Below are 15,276 nucleotides of genomic sequence, written 5' to 3'. Positions count from 1 at the left end.
ATTCTATAACAGTTTGATATATTAGATTTGAACACTAATATATTAATATAGTTTTTCGGTTATTTTTTTCAAAATTTTGATTCTTAGATATGTATCTGGAGTGAAACTAATTTTTACATATGTCTATTATTTTTAATTGACACTTATGTAATTCACCGAATTCATAGAAAAAGTTAAAAAAAACTTAACTCATATCAATGAAACAAAGACGGGAACGACAACACAATTTTATAAAGGTAGAAAATAAAATCAATTATGGAGAGTCAATAGTAAACAAATCTAGAGCAGAAAACCTAATCCCCTTTCGTCATTATATAATCGATGTTGCCTATTTGGTTTTGGAGATTTGTGTCAGCCACAAAACTTAATTTTTTTTGTGCATATGAAGTCTTAAAAATAATTAAAATGAGATGTAATACGTTCACTATTCAACAACGATGATATATTTAATAGACCAACATTTGTATTCGTTATTATATAATCGATAAAAATTGTAGTATTGCAAAATGTTAAAACTATTTAATAAATAAACATTATTATAAAAACTCATTCCGCGCATGCGCGCGGCTTATCACCTAGTAAATTTATATTCTCTGAACGTACGATCTGATATTTGTACAATTTGATGTGATATCTGACATAATATTCTATCAATTTTCATCTGTCATATAAGATTGTTAGAAATGTATCAATCGTGATACACACTGCTCAGTGTTGATCATTTGAAATTAAAAATAAACAGTGTCTATACCATGATAACACCAATGTCTTAGCCAATCTAGTAAACCAAATCTTTGTAAATCAAGAATTATCTTGTTACTATATGAATATACTAGTTTTCTTTTGTAGATGAAATCAGGAAACCATGCGTGCATATAAAAATATACTTTCTCTATTAGAAAGAAGATCTTGCCGCAAATAAGAAAAGCCAAGGCATTGGAGCTACTCAGATAATTATTTATGTATTGGGAAAAGATTGCGAATCTGGGAAGTATACCTGAGAAGCAAAAGAGCTATAATATAATACTCAGCAAGACTAGCCACTGAGATCTCTCATATGAAATCTGTTTAAAGAAATAAAACATGATTTAATATTGAAATAAGCGTTGCTAAAAGAAAAAGATTTAATATTGGAATAAGCTTGTCAATAGACTTTTTAGTTTTTTTTTTCTTTTTGAGCAACCAATAGACTTTTCAGTTAAACAACGAAAGATTGTCAATATAGACTCGTTCTTTGATTTTCCGTAGGTATCTTGTTCTTTGATTTACCATTTATCACAAAAGTCGACGATGAAATAAACAATGGGCTTGCGGAAGTAAGTTTACAAAATATTAGATATGCCTAGCTTTCAATGTCACGTCTATAAACAAGCATAAACTATCAGATAATAGGCTTACGTCGTGGCGTAAACGCACCAAACTGATTAGTGTTCAAGTTGTTACTTCTAGGAATTCATTGGGTGCGGATCATGATGTGTCGTCGACCTGCGCTGGGTTCGTGCCGAAAGTCACGTATGTTGTCCGGAAACCAAGGTCCGTACTTTAAAGCATCGTCGGGCATATGATTCATGCAAAATGATGTCGGTTTTCCTATCCGCTTTTGTGATTGTTGACCAGAAAGCTTAGGATTTAAATGTTTACAATGTAAAATCCTAATGTTTAGTTATTTAAATCTTTTTCCATGTTTTTGAGACTTAAACAACTTGTAATTTCATTTTCATCAATGAGTATTTACAATTTAGTGAAAAAAGGTTGTTACTTCTTTTTCTAGTGAAGAAAAAACTTACTAGCAACTATTGAAAACACTTTTAGCAACAAACAAAAAACTATTGAAAAACACATGAAAGGAGAAAACACAATCTTTGGAGAATGAGTTCCAGTCATTTGAAGATTAATAGACATGAAAGGATAATTTGAACATGATTGCATCAATCGTTTAACTCATTATCAACTAAAACTTACAATCCAATGGAGAAGCTTATGGTTGTTGTCTACGTCAACTCCATTTAGGGAAACGGGAGCGGCTCGTTATCCCGGAAATACCAAGGCAAGACGAAACACTGAAAATTTGAGACTTTAATCGGATCAACTTCGTAGGAATCATGGTTAACAACTCAATAATAAAAATTATTTGGCAATGAATACAAGACTCATTTACCAATAAAATATACTACTCCCTCTGTTTTTTAAAGATGAATGTTCTAGGATTTTTACACTTATTAAGAAACCATATTAAAACTTAGTTATTAATGCATAGTTTTTTGTAACTTTATATTTCTTATATTTTTAAACCAATAGGATTAAAAGAAATGTAATTAATATTTTTGAAACACATAATTTTTCATTATTAGTTGACAAAATATGTTTTAAAAACATGAAAAATACATCTTTTGGAAATAAAATATTTCTCTAAAACATCCATCTTTAAAAAACAGAGGGATTACTGTATTATTTACTTCCTTACATCTAACCCCACTTTTGGTGCGAGACATACATTTCTAAGAGCATCATCATTGGTCACCAGACCATATAAGTTTCTTCCCAAATATAATATTGATATTATGTATATAGCTTAATTGTCTTATTAATTTTAACACTGCAAACAAAATTAATCAAATAATATATTGACACATGTTAAATCGTCTATGAAGAAATGTTTAACGTCTCTGTGGGAAAAAGCTAGTGACAACCTCTTTCTTCTTTTACTTCTTTTTCTTTCCTCTTTCTAATTAATTTGTATTATTTAATGCATAAGAAACGGTGTAACATACGCACACTGCCGATGTTAGAATCTTTCAAATTAATTTGTATTATTTAATGCATAAGAAACGGTGTAAGCACACTGCCGATGCTCTGACATATTTCTCACAAACTGCTGCAAATCTATATTATAATGATTGATTTTTTTTTCTCTTATAAGCGTGCCACGTCAGTATTTTGTGGGTTCCACTTTTAAAAAGTGTCAAGTCTATGGTTCGAACCCCGGTTATTAAAATAAAAACACAAACATTTATACCACTAAACTAAAGGATACTTTGTACATTGATGGCCGAAACTAATATATATTTATGAAGATCGGAAACTCTTGTTTCTTCGGCTTTCTCTGTGGGCCGGGCCTAGGGAAGGAAAATAATATAGATTATTTTTAATTGATTTCCTGATTCTTTGTTGAATAATATTAATTGCAGATTCTGTGATTCATGAGTTTATTACCGCCGGACGTGCTAATCATTACAAGCCATCTTTGAAAGCCGGTCCCATTGTGTAAGTCAATCGTTTTGAGGTTGATTAGGTGCTCAAGCATGTACAAGATAACTGATCATTCCTTCCTCATTCGTTTCATCTCACCAACTATTATCGATGAAGTCATCACAGATGCTCCTAAGATCAATCTCCACTCATAATTAGATTGTTTGACAATTTTCAAGTGATTGCGAACACAAACCTAGAACTCCCAGGTATATTATCATATTGCATCTGGGTTTATATTATGTTTTGATATCATAACTGATATTTAAACTCGCAGATGTGGTTGGACAAATCCGTTCTATCCAGGACTCTGGCCTTATCAAAGAAACAACCCGAGTCGTTATCCGTCTTCTCATTGATCCGTAAGAAACAATCAACACACAATTCCCTTTATATTATTATCTATATTGTGCTAATATCAATAATCAAAAATATTTCATACCCAAAGTATGTGGTCGTCTATTTATCTCCCTTACTTATCAAATTAATTTTACACAAACATTTATTTTACAGCTTAAAAGAAACCACAACATCCCAAACAATCAAAACACCAAAAATTAGAATTCCAAAAAAGACAAATCATTAATGATCACCTCTCTTTTTTGTCTAATCTTAGAAATAAACTTCAAAACAAATATACCAAAACAATCACCTCAACTAAAACTCAACGATACATACATCGAGTCAGCTAAACAAATACAAACTACACGGCCAATTATTTAACAATTTACAAACTTACTTTCGCAAAGAAGAAGACGAAGACGACAACCAAGATCAGTGAAATTACCTAAACAAAAAAGCAGAGTAGATTACGAACTCTGATAAATACAACTAAACAATGATTTTTGTTTACATATTACCCATCAAATAAAAGAGAAACAAACACAACCAAACCAGAAGATACAAGATAAAATCCCGACAGACACAAAGGCGGCAACAACATCTCCACCTACTCACTCCTCTTGTCTTATAAAAACAACTTACATGTCCAATATCAACAGGTCAATGTTATTGTCTTCTTATGAGAAATACATAAATTCGTTTAAAACTCATTAATGCCCAAATACTCAGAACTGTCACTCATTTTATAGTTATTTCTACAAGTCTTCATGTATTTGTTTTAAATGTCCGGTAAGAGCAACAAGTTTAAAAATAAAAAAGAAACATATAACAAACATAATAAGGATAATAAAAATTATTACTTAATACACAAAACTTACAAACTAAATTGGAGAAAAAATATCCAGAAAGAAAGGTACTCTCAACAACTTTAATATAATTTATGTACTCTTAATAATACAAGAAACAAATTAAAAAGACAAACAAACAATAAGTCTCGGTGACACAACAAACAACATCACGAACTATATCAATCACATTACTAACACAGTTTAGTACTTCATAAGTGGAGAACAATGCATACACAATTCATAATCACAACTCCAACCCTATAACGATAAAAAAATTTGAAAAACAACTCAAAACGCAAAATTCACAACTACAATAACCCTAGAAAATATTGAGATGAAACAAAAACTTTGTCCACAACTCCGCGCTTGCACGGAGGCAATGCCCCCGGTACTTTGAATGTATAACTAAAATGGTAATCACTACTTTTTAAATTTAAAATCCACTATTCAAACCACATTTCTATACGAAAAGTTTCATCCTGGCCGTAGATTAAAAGTGTCCACATTTTATGTAATTTTGTACGCTCATTATTTGATTGATGATATATTAAGTTCGATCCTGGCCGTCATTAAGGAGACACCATGAACATATTAATCTGTTTGCTAGGAAAAAAAAATACAAAACTTATAAACTTATAAAAAAGTTTATTTCTTTTCATAAAAGACTCAATCTTTACCTCAATATATATAATCTACCGTATGCTACAGATTATGCGCATTACAAAAGTCTGATGACTAAACCACCGATTTGTTAGACAACCTGACTCGAAGAGTTTTGTCTTCTAATCTTCAGATTTGTTTCTTTTCTTTATCCGCAGACCTGAAACGACTCGAGAAATTCCACTGCGTATAGTTTATGTAAAAGGCAAACATAACAAAAAATGAGAAGCATAGAATCATGATCAGTGCTTCGAATAGGAAAGGGTACTTTTGAGGAGGTTGAATGGTCAGGTAAACGACATGGAGAACTAGGGAGATGAAGAAGTGGGTTCTAAGTAAGAAAACATAACCAGGGAAGCTTGTAAAGGAGAACGATGAAGCTTTAGTTTTCGGTAACTGGGAATGATAGATGAGGGTAAAGAGCAAATGTAAGGTTAAGTAAGGAAGCAAGAGATTGTCACGGCAGAGAAGAGGGAACATCGAGAAGAGAGCGTAATAGGTTAAATGATTGAAATGGTCAGGGATTTTGAGAGCTAGCAGTGTTGCGGCTAGAAAAGGCATCAGGATTGATTTCTCATGCACTGCAGATTCAAAAGAAGAATGTTAGATACTAAAAGGTTGTGGGGTGGAGATTGAAGATGAAATGTATATATATACCTTGGAAAGAAAACAAGTAGAAAGCCATTGAACTATTGAGCAAGCCATAGAGGAAACCTTCGTTGCTTGGTGAAAAGATTTGATGAACCATTGAAGGGAGAGACGCTAATACAGTTGCGGCTAAGCTTATAGACTTGAGAGAAGGTGTTGTGAATAGTTTTTTCCATTTTATGAGAATGGAAGTGGTGCACCAGAAATTTGCAACGTAATCCTCGTATATTCCCCTCTCAAATGGAGCAAGACGGGAGAGAACCTGCGTCATCAGCATTTTGATTCACCAATCAGCTATGTGCAGTTTACATCAGAGGAGGAAGCAAGAAGTACAATTTCACAGTTTGAAAATGATCAAATGTGTATTTACCATTAAAAAGTCGTCTACAGAATGCAAATACGGCCACCAAACAATAACGAATGTCACAATGACTGCAATTCCAAGCTTCAGCAAAGAAAGTATAGGATTTTTCCGTCTTAGGCATTTACCAAGTAGATGGCTGAAAAAGGCAGGAGCAAAGTATGCACTCATCTGCAGACATAAACAAAGAAACATATCCAATGATCAGATGATTGTTAAATCAAAGTATCAAGAACCGTCCTTAGACTAACAAAACTGTATGTATAGAAACATGCAAAGATGTATGGGCAAACTACACTACTCCCTTAAAACTATTACAGACTTTGACATCATATATCACACATTTATACTCAAACATCATCACCATCTTAATTCAACACCATGTCTCCATCATTACACAACACAAAGATAATCAAACACGCCATGCAAGCTAAGAAGTCAAAAAAAAAAAATCAGAGAGATGGTAAAGCTTCAACAGATTCTCAAGAAATAAACAAGCCAACAACAAGAAGATTGACAAAGAACAAAACAGCAGTTTGCAACGTAACTGAACTATCACGTCATTGGTCTATAAGATTCATAAAAGCCATTACAAGTGAGATCACGTCTTTGTAAAACAGGGCAACGCTATACCAACATTCAACTAGAGTACCCAAACGTTACCTGTTTATGGCTAAGAGCAAGAGTGAACAAAACACAAGTAAGAACCTCGCTCCCACAGAGTACGGCAGCAATAGCACCCACTGTAAGTCCCAAACTGATACAATTGTACTAAAAACAAACAAACAAACAAACAAACTAATGAGAATCAAAACAGAGACAACACTTCATACAAAACCTGAAAAGTCATTAAAAAAAAAAAACCTGAAAATGACCATGATCAATGAGAATTAAACAAGGGTTCAACAGAATCATCGCAATATGCCAAGCCACTTGGCTCTTGGCACGGTTCCTATGGTACACCAACACGAAAAAGAGAGCAGATGGGAAGAATATGAGAGCATCAGACGACAAAACCGTCCACCTCATCAATAACTTTCTGCACAAAAGAAACCAGATTTAACTCTAAAACACACAACAATCAACAAAAGAAGGAGACTTTATGGCATCAGATGAAGCATGAGTTGATCTGTAGATCATCATTATAAGACTTTCTGCACAAAAGTTTCAACCTTTTATCAGATCAAGCATGATTTGATATGCAGATCATCATTACCCAATGTAAGATTCGTGGCCACGGGAGCTGAAAAGAGAAACGGACTCGGGATTGAAGAATCGGAGGAGGATGCCGTGGATGTAACTCTGGTAAGCAGTTAAAGGAGGGTAATCGAGTCCCCAGTAAGTGAGATCGTTCTGAGTGCCGTTTCTGTACCAATCGGTGGCTGGGAGGTTTGTGGTTATCTCCATCCAGTGCCTCTGAGCTTCGAAGTCTCCGAACTTGGGTGGAGTTCCGGCGCCGGAGTAGGGGAACATCGAGACGGCGGATCGGATCAGTAATGCGAAGAGGGAGATGCAGAGGAAAGAGGTGGTCGTTCCTTTGTGTGATAGCCACCACCAGGCGTCGATGGGAGCGGCGGTGCCATCGCCGGAAAGATTCTTCTTCGGCATCTTTTGGTTTAGTTTTTGGGTTGGGAGTGTGTCGATTAGAACCAAAATGATCGGATCGGGTTTCGAATTTTGTAAGTGCGGGTGGACAAAATATCCACATGAAATTTGATTTGAAAATGCAAGTGTTTTTACAAATTCATTCCAAGATAAATTATGTTTGTTTTAACAAAATTTAAACTATTAAAAATAAAGTATATTTTGTACTTAATCCTGAATTTTCCATACTAATTACCATATTTCATGCCACTGACTTAAACCATTCGTATTAAATTATCAAACCACTTTAATTTAATTTACTTATTTAATCGATCATCATTAATGACTTTAACCTATCGTGTAATTTTTTTTTACAAAATTTGGAAAATCTCCACATATCTAATCAATGCTTCATGCCGTTGACTGCTCCAACCTGTTCGAAAACACATGTTAGACAGCCGGCTAATCGCATGCAAATCGGACTATATCCGTGACGGATTGATGATAAGATTAATTTTGTCATTTCATACATCATTTAACCTATTTTTTTAAAAAAAATTGACAAAATAAGCGCATACTCACCTTGAACCCGGATATGTATGTATTTAACAAACACTTCTAATCACTATGCTATGTCACAACAACACTAAACAAGCACATAACTAATATATATACCTATATGCGATTAATTGATTTGGAGCTAGGCATGCGTTGCGCCCGTTTAGCTATTTCTTGAACATTGCATATATGTATGTTCAACCTAAACAATAAAATTATCAAATATTCAGTCAGCTAAAATGCAATTCAAAACGAGAACACCTTATTGTCCTTTGATTAAAATGTTTTCATGCCGTTTACTTACCATCGTCCTCACAAGGATGTCTTTATCATGTTAATACTTTAATTTTTAACTCAGAAAATCATATGTCCTTTCGGTTTGTATAGATTAAAATATGACTTATCATAAGAAAAAAAATCCGGTTTGTCAAAGTACATTCTGAAACAAAATGTGAAACCGATTTATAGATACATGCAATCAAGGACATTCAAAACATAATTCCTATTTTCAGGTGTGCAATTAACAAAGTGTAAATCATATATACGAATATTCCTATCAACAATCTTTATTCAATAATTTTTTCATAGTATCTTCTACGCGACTCACCATTATTTTTAAATTTCTTTTTGGATAAAATTTCCTATAGATACGATTTAACTGCACATACTAGGAATATCCAAGCATAATGTGTGTGATTAAAGGCCTTATGATATTTTATATATTAATTTTTTTTAGATTTTGAGAAAATTAAAGTCTATATGAATTTTAAAATTTTAAAAAATAATTTAAACGGGTTATCTGAATCTGAACCGAGCCCGTGAAGATCCGGACCGAACCTGAACCAAAATTTATAAATACATGGTTGAAATCTTCAAACTCAAAAACTCGAAATCTGAATAGATCTGAACCGAACCCAAATAGTTCACGAATCCGAATGGATACTAGCATCGTATAAATACATTTGAAAAAGATAATCAATTATATTTGATTTATAAAAATAAAACAAGCATCCGCGCGGATCAAAGTCTAGTGTATGTTAACATACAAACCACCATCCAACAAAAGCCGACAAATAAGTCTAGAAAAAATCACAACAAAAGCGTAGAAAACATGATCATCCAACAAAAGACTAGAAAATGGCCGTCTAACAAAAGCCGAGGCTGCATAAGACACGGCCATTAACACATGTCAGCATAGCCGAAAATAACATGACATCCAGAATCAGCTGGAGTGACAACCCCAGAAGCTTTTTGAGAGGCTGGGGAAGAAACTTGAGGAAGAGGACCTTGAGAAGCTGAAGAAGAAACATGAGGAGGAGGACCTTAAGAAGCCTGCAAAAGAACTTGATTATTCAATGTAAATACAATTTTTTCTTAACACAAATCTGATTCTTCGTGTGAGATCTAGAGTTGTGATAATCAATTCCACAAATTCCACAGTGCATGACATGTTTCTTGTTCTTTGGTTGTTTCTTCCCTGGAGATTCATTTACCAATTTCTTCGTTTTCTTATCTGCTTTGGTTATCTTTTTATTTCCGGGTTGTGATGGCTCTGGAGGAATATGTACATCTGGAGCATTTATTGAAGGCGAAAACAAAGATCTTCTTCTTTGCGGGTCTTTTAAATTCAAATATCGGGTCAGGTTACAGTTCTGATCCAGATATATGTTTTATCGGGTATTATTTTGTCTTGGTTTAGTTTTGTTGGGATTATTGTACAAGATTCGAGATTTCAAATTCGGTTTTCAAATTCGGTTTGGTGCTATAAGATAGCTCTCATGGGGAAGTAGCTCCTCGACCCTATTGAGTTACATCATCTCAAAGATCTTAAATAGTGTACTCTTGAGGTGAAGTAATATGTGATACATTTTTTTAAAAATGTGATTTTACCCATTAAATTTCCTTGTTAAAAATAGCATCCTACATGTTGGACCCAAAATCAGTTCGTCCTAACTTGGCAATGGGCCTAGAAAGGCCGAGCAAAGGAAAGGCTAAGAAGAGAAGCGATGGAAGCCGAATCGAATCAGATCGGAAATTATCACGAGGCCCGTTGAGAAGGCAAAGCCCAACTCAGATAGAGCTCCTCTGACAAGACTAGTATCGAAGTCCGGAGATCGCGGAGAAGTTAAGAGAAATCAGAGACCAATCCACTATAAGAAGGGATCGATGGGCACAAAGAAAGACACAGAGAAAACCCTAGAGAGAGCTATATACACTCATCGGCCTCATTTCACATTGCTTTAAGTCTTTTCTCTTATCGACCTCGTTTGTAACGTCGGATCACATTTCTCTTGTTGTATTCGATCTTGTTAATCAATAAAATTCATCTTTGCCTACTGGAATCTGATTACATCGTTGTGTTCTAAAAATATCGTTGCCCACGTGATATTTTCTTCCCCAGATTAAACTTTCAATCATTACAAAATACTCAGTGTAGATTTTAGGATCTACACTACCCACTTTAGAAATTAATTTGTATATTGGAATCCAAAAAGTGTTATAAATATTATATACAAATGTTATCATAAAAATATATTATATGGTATTCTGGATATACTCAAGATTTAATTATTTTATTTTTAGTATTGTATCTCTATATATTTTTTAACAATAGTTGATTTATGTTTTAAGGAAACTCCAAGCCAAAAAAACTCCAAGCCAAAAAAAGTAAACCTAAATTTCAGACCAATAAATCTTAAAGACATATGTGTGTTTAAATTTAATTATTTTTTATAAAAGTTATTTAATGATAAAATATTTAAGGCTATTATAAGAATTTTGTTTCCTACGATTTACTTTGCGGAGTAAATTTCGCATGCCAATATCTAAAAATCCCAAACCCAAGCAGTAACTCAGTTGATTCTATGAGGAGACTATAATCATCTGTACGCACATACACTTAATTCCATACTCACTTAACAATCCAACGGATCAGAAATCATGACTGTTTCTTAGTCTCCACACGATCTTTGCACACCAAAGCTAGTATAGGCTTGCGAGCAGGCGATCAGTAATTACAATTGTTAATAGTTGGATATATATAAGCCGACTCGAGAGCCCCAAAAGCGGTCTCTCTCTAAATTTTGCTTCTCTCTTCTCTCAAGTTTTCTCCTAAACAAACGATGAAGATCTTCGTCAAGACTCTCAAGGGGACCAACTTCGAGATCGAAGTGAATCCGGCTGATACGGTAACCCTAATTCCTCAATTCGAGAATCTCTCTCGCGTTAACTGTTTATTAGGTATTAGGTCTGATTGGGTTCCTGTAATCATGAGGGTCTGATTCTTATCTTGGTGGAACTGGGTTTGGAATAGTGAATCTCACGACTCTGATTTAAAATTCAGCTGTTGTTTCGGGATGAGAATTCGTTTGTGGCGATTCGTGGTTCCGTTTGAATTCAAAATTAGGGTTTCTTTGTGAGTCATGATACTAATGGCTTGAGTGTGTATAGTATCTTTGTCTTCGTGATCTTACTTGAATCTAAGTTTGCTCTAAAGTTTACTTAGAGTTAGGATCCTTCTGGGTTTCTTTTCTTTATAAGTTTTTATAGATTCATACAATATAAGACTCAATATGTACGTTTGGTTAACAATTGGGGTTGTGACAGATCTCTGATACTAAGAGAAGAATAGAAACTCATCAAGGTGCGCAATACCCGGCGGCTCAGCAGATGCTAATCCACCAAGGAAAAGTTCTCAAGGATGAGACTACATTGGAAGAGAACAACGTTGTCGAGAACAGTTTCATTGTCATCATGTTGTCTAAGGTCTGATCTTTTTTCATTTTTTTTTTTTTAATGTTTTTGGTAGTTCTAGTAGTTTCTGGATGATAACTCGTTGTACGATTGTTTTTTTTTTTTTTTGACTTAGGCCAAGGTTTCTTCAAGCGGGGCATCAACTGCCTCTGCGCCTGCACCAGCACCTCAGGTTAATAAAGTTCTTTTTATGTATTTGGCTATGGTTTACTTTTGTGTTCAAGACTCTCTAATTGCAAGTGAAAAAGAAAATCTGTTCCGGCTAATTGAATTGAATTGCTTTGCTCTTTTAGGCTCAGCCTGCACAGACAGTAGCTACACCACAGGTGGCTGCTCCAACTGTCTCAGTGTAAGTTCCATGCCTTCCTCTCGCTTTGGTTTAACCCAATCTGTTGATGAATCCCTCTATATGCGCCGCTTTGTATTATTGCTTGCGTTTTGCAGTCCAGAGCCTACAAGTGTAGCTGCAACCGTTGCAGCACCTAGTGCTGCTGCTGCTTCGTAAGCACTTATATCATAACTGCTAAATATTCTTTTTCGTATTTAGTCTTCCATTGTTTGGTTATCAAATATCTTGTGTTTCCTTTTATTTTCTGGGGAATTGAACAGGACGCAAACAGATGTGTATGGTCAAGCAGCGTCAAACCTTGTTGCTGGGAATACTCTGGAGTCCACTGTCCAGCAAATTCTTGACATGGGTGGAGGTAGTTGGGACCGTGACACTGTTGTCCGAGCCCTGAGAGCCGCCTTTAACAACCCTGAAAGGGCTGTTGAATATCTCTACTCTGTATGCTTCATTCCACTTTATTATTTTTCACTTACCTTTTCGTTTGTCCTAAGTACAGTATCCTCTGATCCATCTGTTGATGTTTGGTTTTGATACACTTCAGGGAATCCCTTCTCAAGCTGAAATCCCGCCAGCCCCTCAAGCCCCAGCTACTGGTGGACAGGCAGCAAATCCTCTAGCACAAGAAGCTGCTCCAGTTTCTGCAACTGGTGGTCCAAACGCAAATCCATTAGACCTGTTCCCTCAGGTAGAGTTTTTTTTTAAGTCTCACAGTAGCATATAATTAACCTATTTTAATATATTTTCCATTTGTTTGGATTTGTTATATGAGTTCACTCTTATCTGTCTTCACTCAGGGCATGCCCGCAGCAGACGCTGGTGCTGGAGCTGGTAATCTTGATTTCCTGCGTAACAGTCAACAGGTATCTTCACATTCCTCTCCGTTTTGAGTAAAGTGAGTCCTCAATCCGTTCCTCTTATGATAATGACAATTTGTTTACCAATGCTACAGTTCCAAGCCCTGCGAGCTATGGTACAAGCGAACCCACAAATTTTACAGGTACACTTTAATCTATTCCTGTTCAGTTCCTGATAGGCTTTAATCACACAATCATATTCCGCTCACATCGTTTTGTTATGCAGCCTATGCTTCAGGAGCTCGGTAAACAAAACCCGCAGCTTGTGCGTCTAATTCAAGAGCACCAGGCCGACTTCCTACGCTTGATAAATGAACCGGTCGAGGGAGAAGAGTGAGTTTATTCTCACATACATTTTCATTTATTTGTTTGTCCCGAAGACTGATTTTTCATTTACTTTTACAAATACAACCTGCAGGAACGCCATGGAACAGTTGGAAGCAGCCATGCCACAAGCTGTTACCGTCACACCTGAAGAGCGTGAAGCCATTGAACGGGTTTGTTCCTCTCTTTTGTTTGAATTTGTAGGCAATTTCAATGGAGGCTCTTCATCTTCTAGTCGTTTGTGTTCAAATCTGATTTTCTTCTTCTGTCTTGTATTGAAAATTTGATTTTGATATTGTTTGTCTGGGTACACAGCTGGAAGCGATGGGGTTTGATCGTGCGATGGTCTTGGAGGTGTTCTTTGCGTGCAACAAGAATGAAGAACTTGCAGCTAACTATCTTCTAGATCACATGCACGAGTTTGAAGAACAATAGTGGAAGAAGAAACAGATCAATTCCATTCCTCCTCCCTCATAAACTCAGAGACCCATCTTTCTGTTTTTCTTTTCTCATTTACTTTTATATGATATGTTTCTCGTCTTCTCCAGTGCAGTTGACAAGTTTCATGTTTATGCTACATTTTAAAAAAACTTATCATAGCTTTTCTGGTTTGAAAATGTTCTTCTCTCTATTTGGTTAGATCATCAGTTGAAAATTAGTAAAAGGAAGGTGTTAGGGAAGAAAAGAAAAAAGATAACTTAAGTGCCCGTAAGACCGGCGTTTTCTCGTTTGACTCCAGACCTGCGTTTTTTGGTTTGACTCCAAAACACTACAAGTCTACTATAGAAAACTGAAGGATAACAGTATAGTTTATGATAAATCTGTACTTACAGTTTCAACAGCTAGTATTAGTTTCATTCTCTCCATCAACAGCACATCTTTGAGATATGTTATTATCTTCGGATGAACTATTAAAACTAAATGGATTGTTTCCTTGATTGCAAGTATTTACTGATGTTTTATAAATGGAGGAGGTGCTTTACATTTTAGGGATAAGGTGATTTTATAGTTTGAACTTTGAAGATTAAGCGAAATGTTTTTTTTTTAATCTTTTTACATCAAACAAATGTTTATTCTCTATTATTCAAACAAAAAGTAGTATGGACACCATTAAAACGTATTGAAGATTCTTTACCAGACGTTTCGAGTTTCTAGTTAACAGTGTAGAAAATCTATACATAGAAAATTCAGCTTCCGTTATGAACCAAATGATGATCGACCATGGACGAGCCCGTACAGCATGCCCAATCCGGGACATGATAAAGACAACCAGAGACTGTGTTTATCTAGTATATATTCCATGTATATCTGTAACGTAGTGTTTATCCTTATCATTATCTTGTTAGGATAAACATGACCTTATGACGGTCTAATACCTTGTATATATATGGACCTTCTGGTCGACAGTAATGATAACAGAAGTATTTCCCCAACACTTCATTTACAACACGTTATCAGCACGACGTTGCTCTCATAAACCCTAACCCTAAAAACCAGAAATAAATCCGAGCAGTAAAAACCCTAATTCCCGACAAACTTCAAACAGCTCTATCCCTCAACTCCGGTGGATCCAGACGACGAGCCAGATACCAAATTAAAGCTTTTGACGAGACGAAGCCAACGCCGCTAACCCCGCATCAATCAGAGTTCGGACGCGCCCCCACGCTCAGCTACAATACAGGCGGAAAATTTGTTCCAGAAACCAAAATCTCTCTCAACCATGTACCAGTCTCCTATTCCAACAAG

General features: G+C 35.3%; 2 protein-coding genes across 3 annotated transcripts; one reads left to right on the top strand and one right to left on the bottom strand.

Moving 5' to 3' along the window:
- Nucleotides 1–5,022: 5,022 nt before the first annotated feature.
- On the bottom strand, nucleotides 5,023–7,820 carry LOC106429447 (probable dolichyl pyrophosphate Man9GlcNAc2 alpha-1,3-glucosyltransferase). Its single transcript, XM_013870191.3, has 6 exons — nucleotides 7,325–7,820; nucleotides 6,973–7,147; nucleotides 6,772–6,879; nucleotides 6,118–6,279; nucleotides 5,757–6,009; nucleotides 5,023–5,680 (listed from the first exon to the last, which is right to left on the bottom strand). Exons 1-6 carry the CDS (start codon nucleotides 7,714–7,716, stop codon nucleotides 5,229–5,231), a joined length of 1,542 nt encoding a protein of 513 aa, XP_013725645.1. The 5' UTR covers nucleotides 7,717–7,820; the 3' UTR covers nucleotides 5,023–5,228.
- A 3,460-nt stretch (nucleotides 7,821–11,280) lies between these two features.
- On the top strand, nucleotides 11,281–14,147 carry LOC106429448 (ubiquitin receptor RAD23d). 2 transcript variants are annotated; one of them, XM_013870192.3, is made up of 12 exons: nucleotides 11,282–11,438; nucleotides 11,857–12,015; nucleotides 12,119–12,175; nucleotides 12,297–12,352; nucleotides 12,448–12,504; nucleotides 12,613–12,790; nucleotides 12,894–13,037; nucleotides 13,147–13,212; nucleotides 13,302–13,349; nucleotides 13,433–13,539; nucleotides 13,625–13,703; nucleotides 13,846–14,147. In XM_013870192.3, exons 1-12 carry the CDS (start codon nucleotides 11,373–11,375, stop codon nucleotides 13,963–13,965), a joined length of 1,137 nt encoding a protein of 378 aa, XP_013725646.1. In that variant the 5' UTR covers nucleotides 11,282–11,372; the 3' UTR covers nucleotides 13,966–14,147. The 2 variants fall into 2 exon arrangements, with proteins under 2 accessions (XP_022550376.1, XP_013725646.1); XM_022694655.2 differs by lacking the exon at nucleotides 12,448–12,504 and having other exon boundaries at nucleotides 11,281–11,438.
- The last annotated feature ends 1,129 nt before the right edge of the window (nucleotides 14,148–15,276 follow it).

This window comes from Brassica napus, chromosome C4 (genome assembly GCF_020379485.1).
Source record: "Brassica napus cultivar Da-Ae chromosome C4, Da-Ae, whole genome shotgun sequence".
Lineage (NCBI taxonomy): Eukaryota > Viridiplantae > Streptophyta > Magnoliopsida > Brassicales > Brassicaceae > Brassica > Brassica napus.
This window is presented reverse-complemented; position numbering and strand designations above follow the sequence as displayed.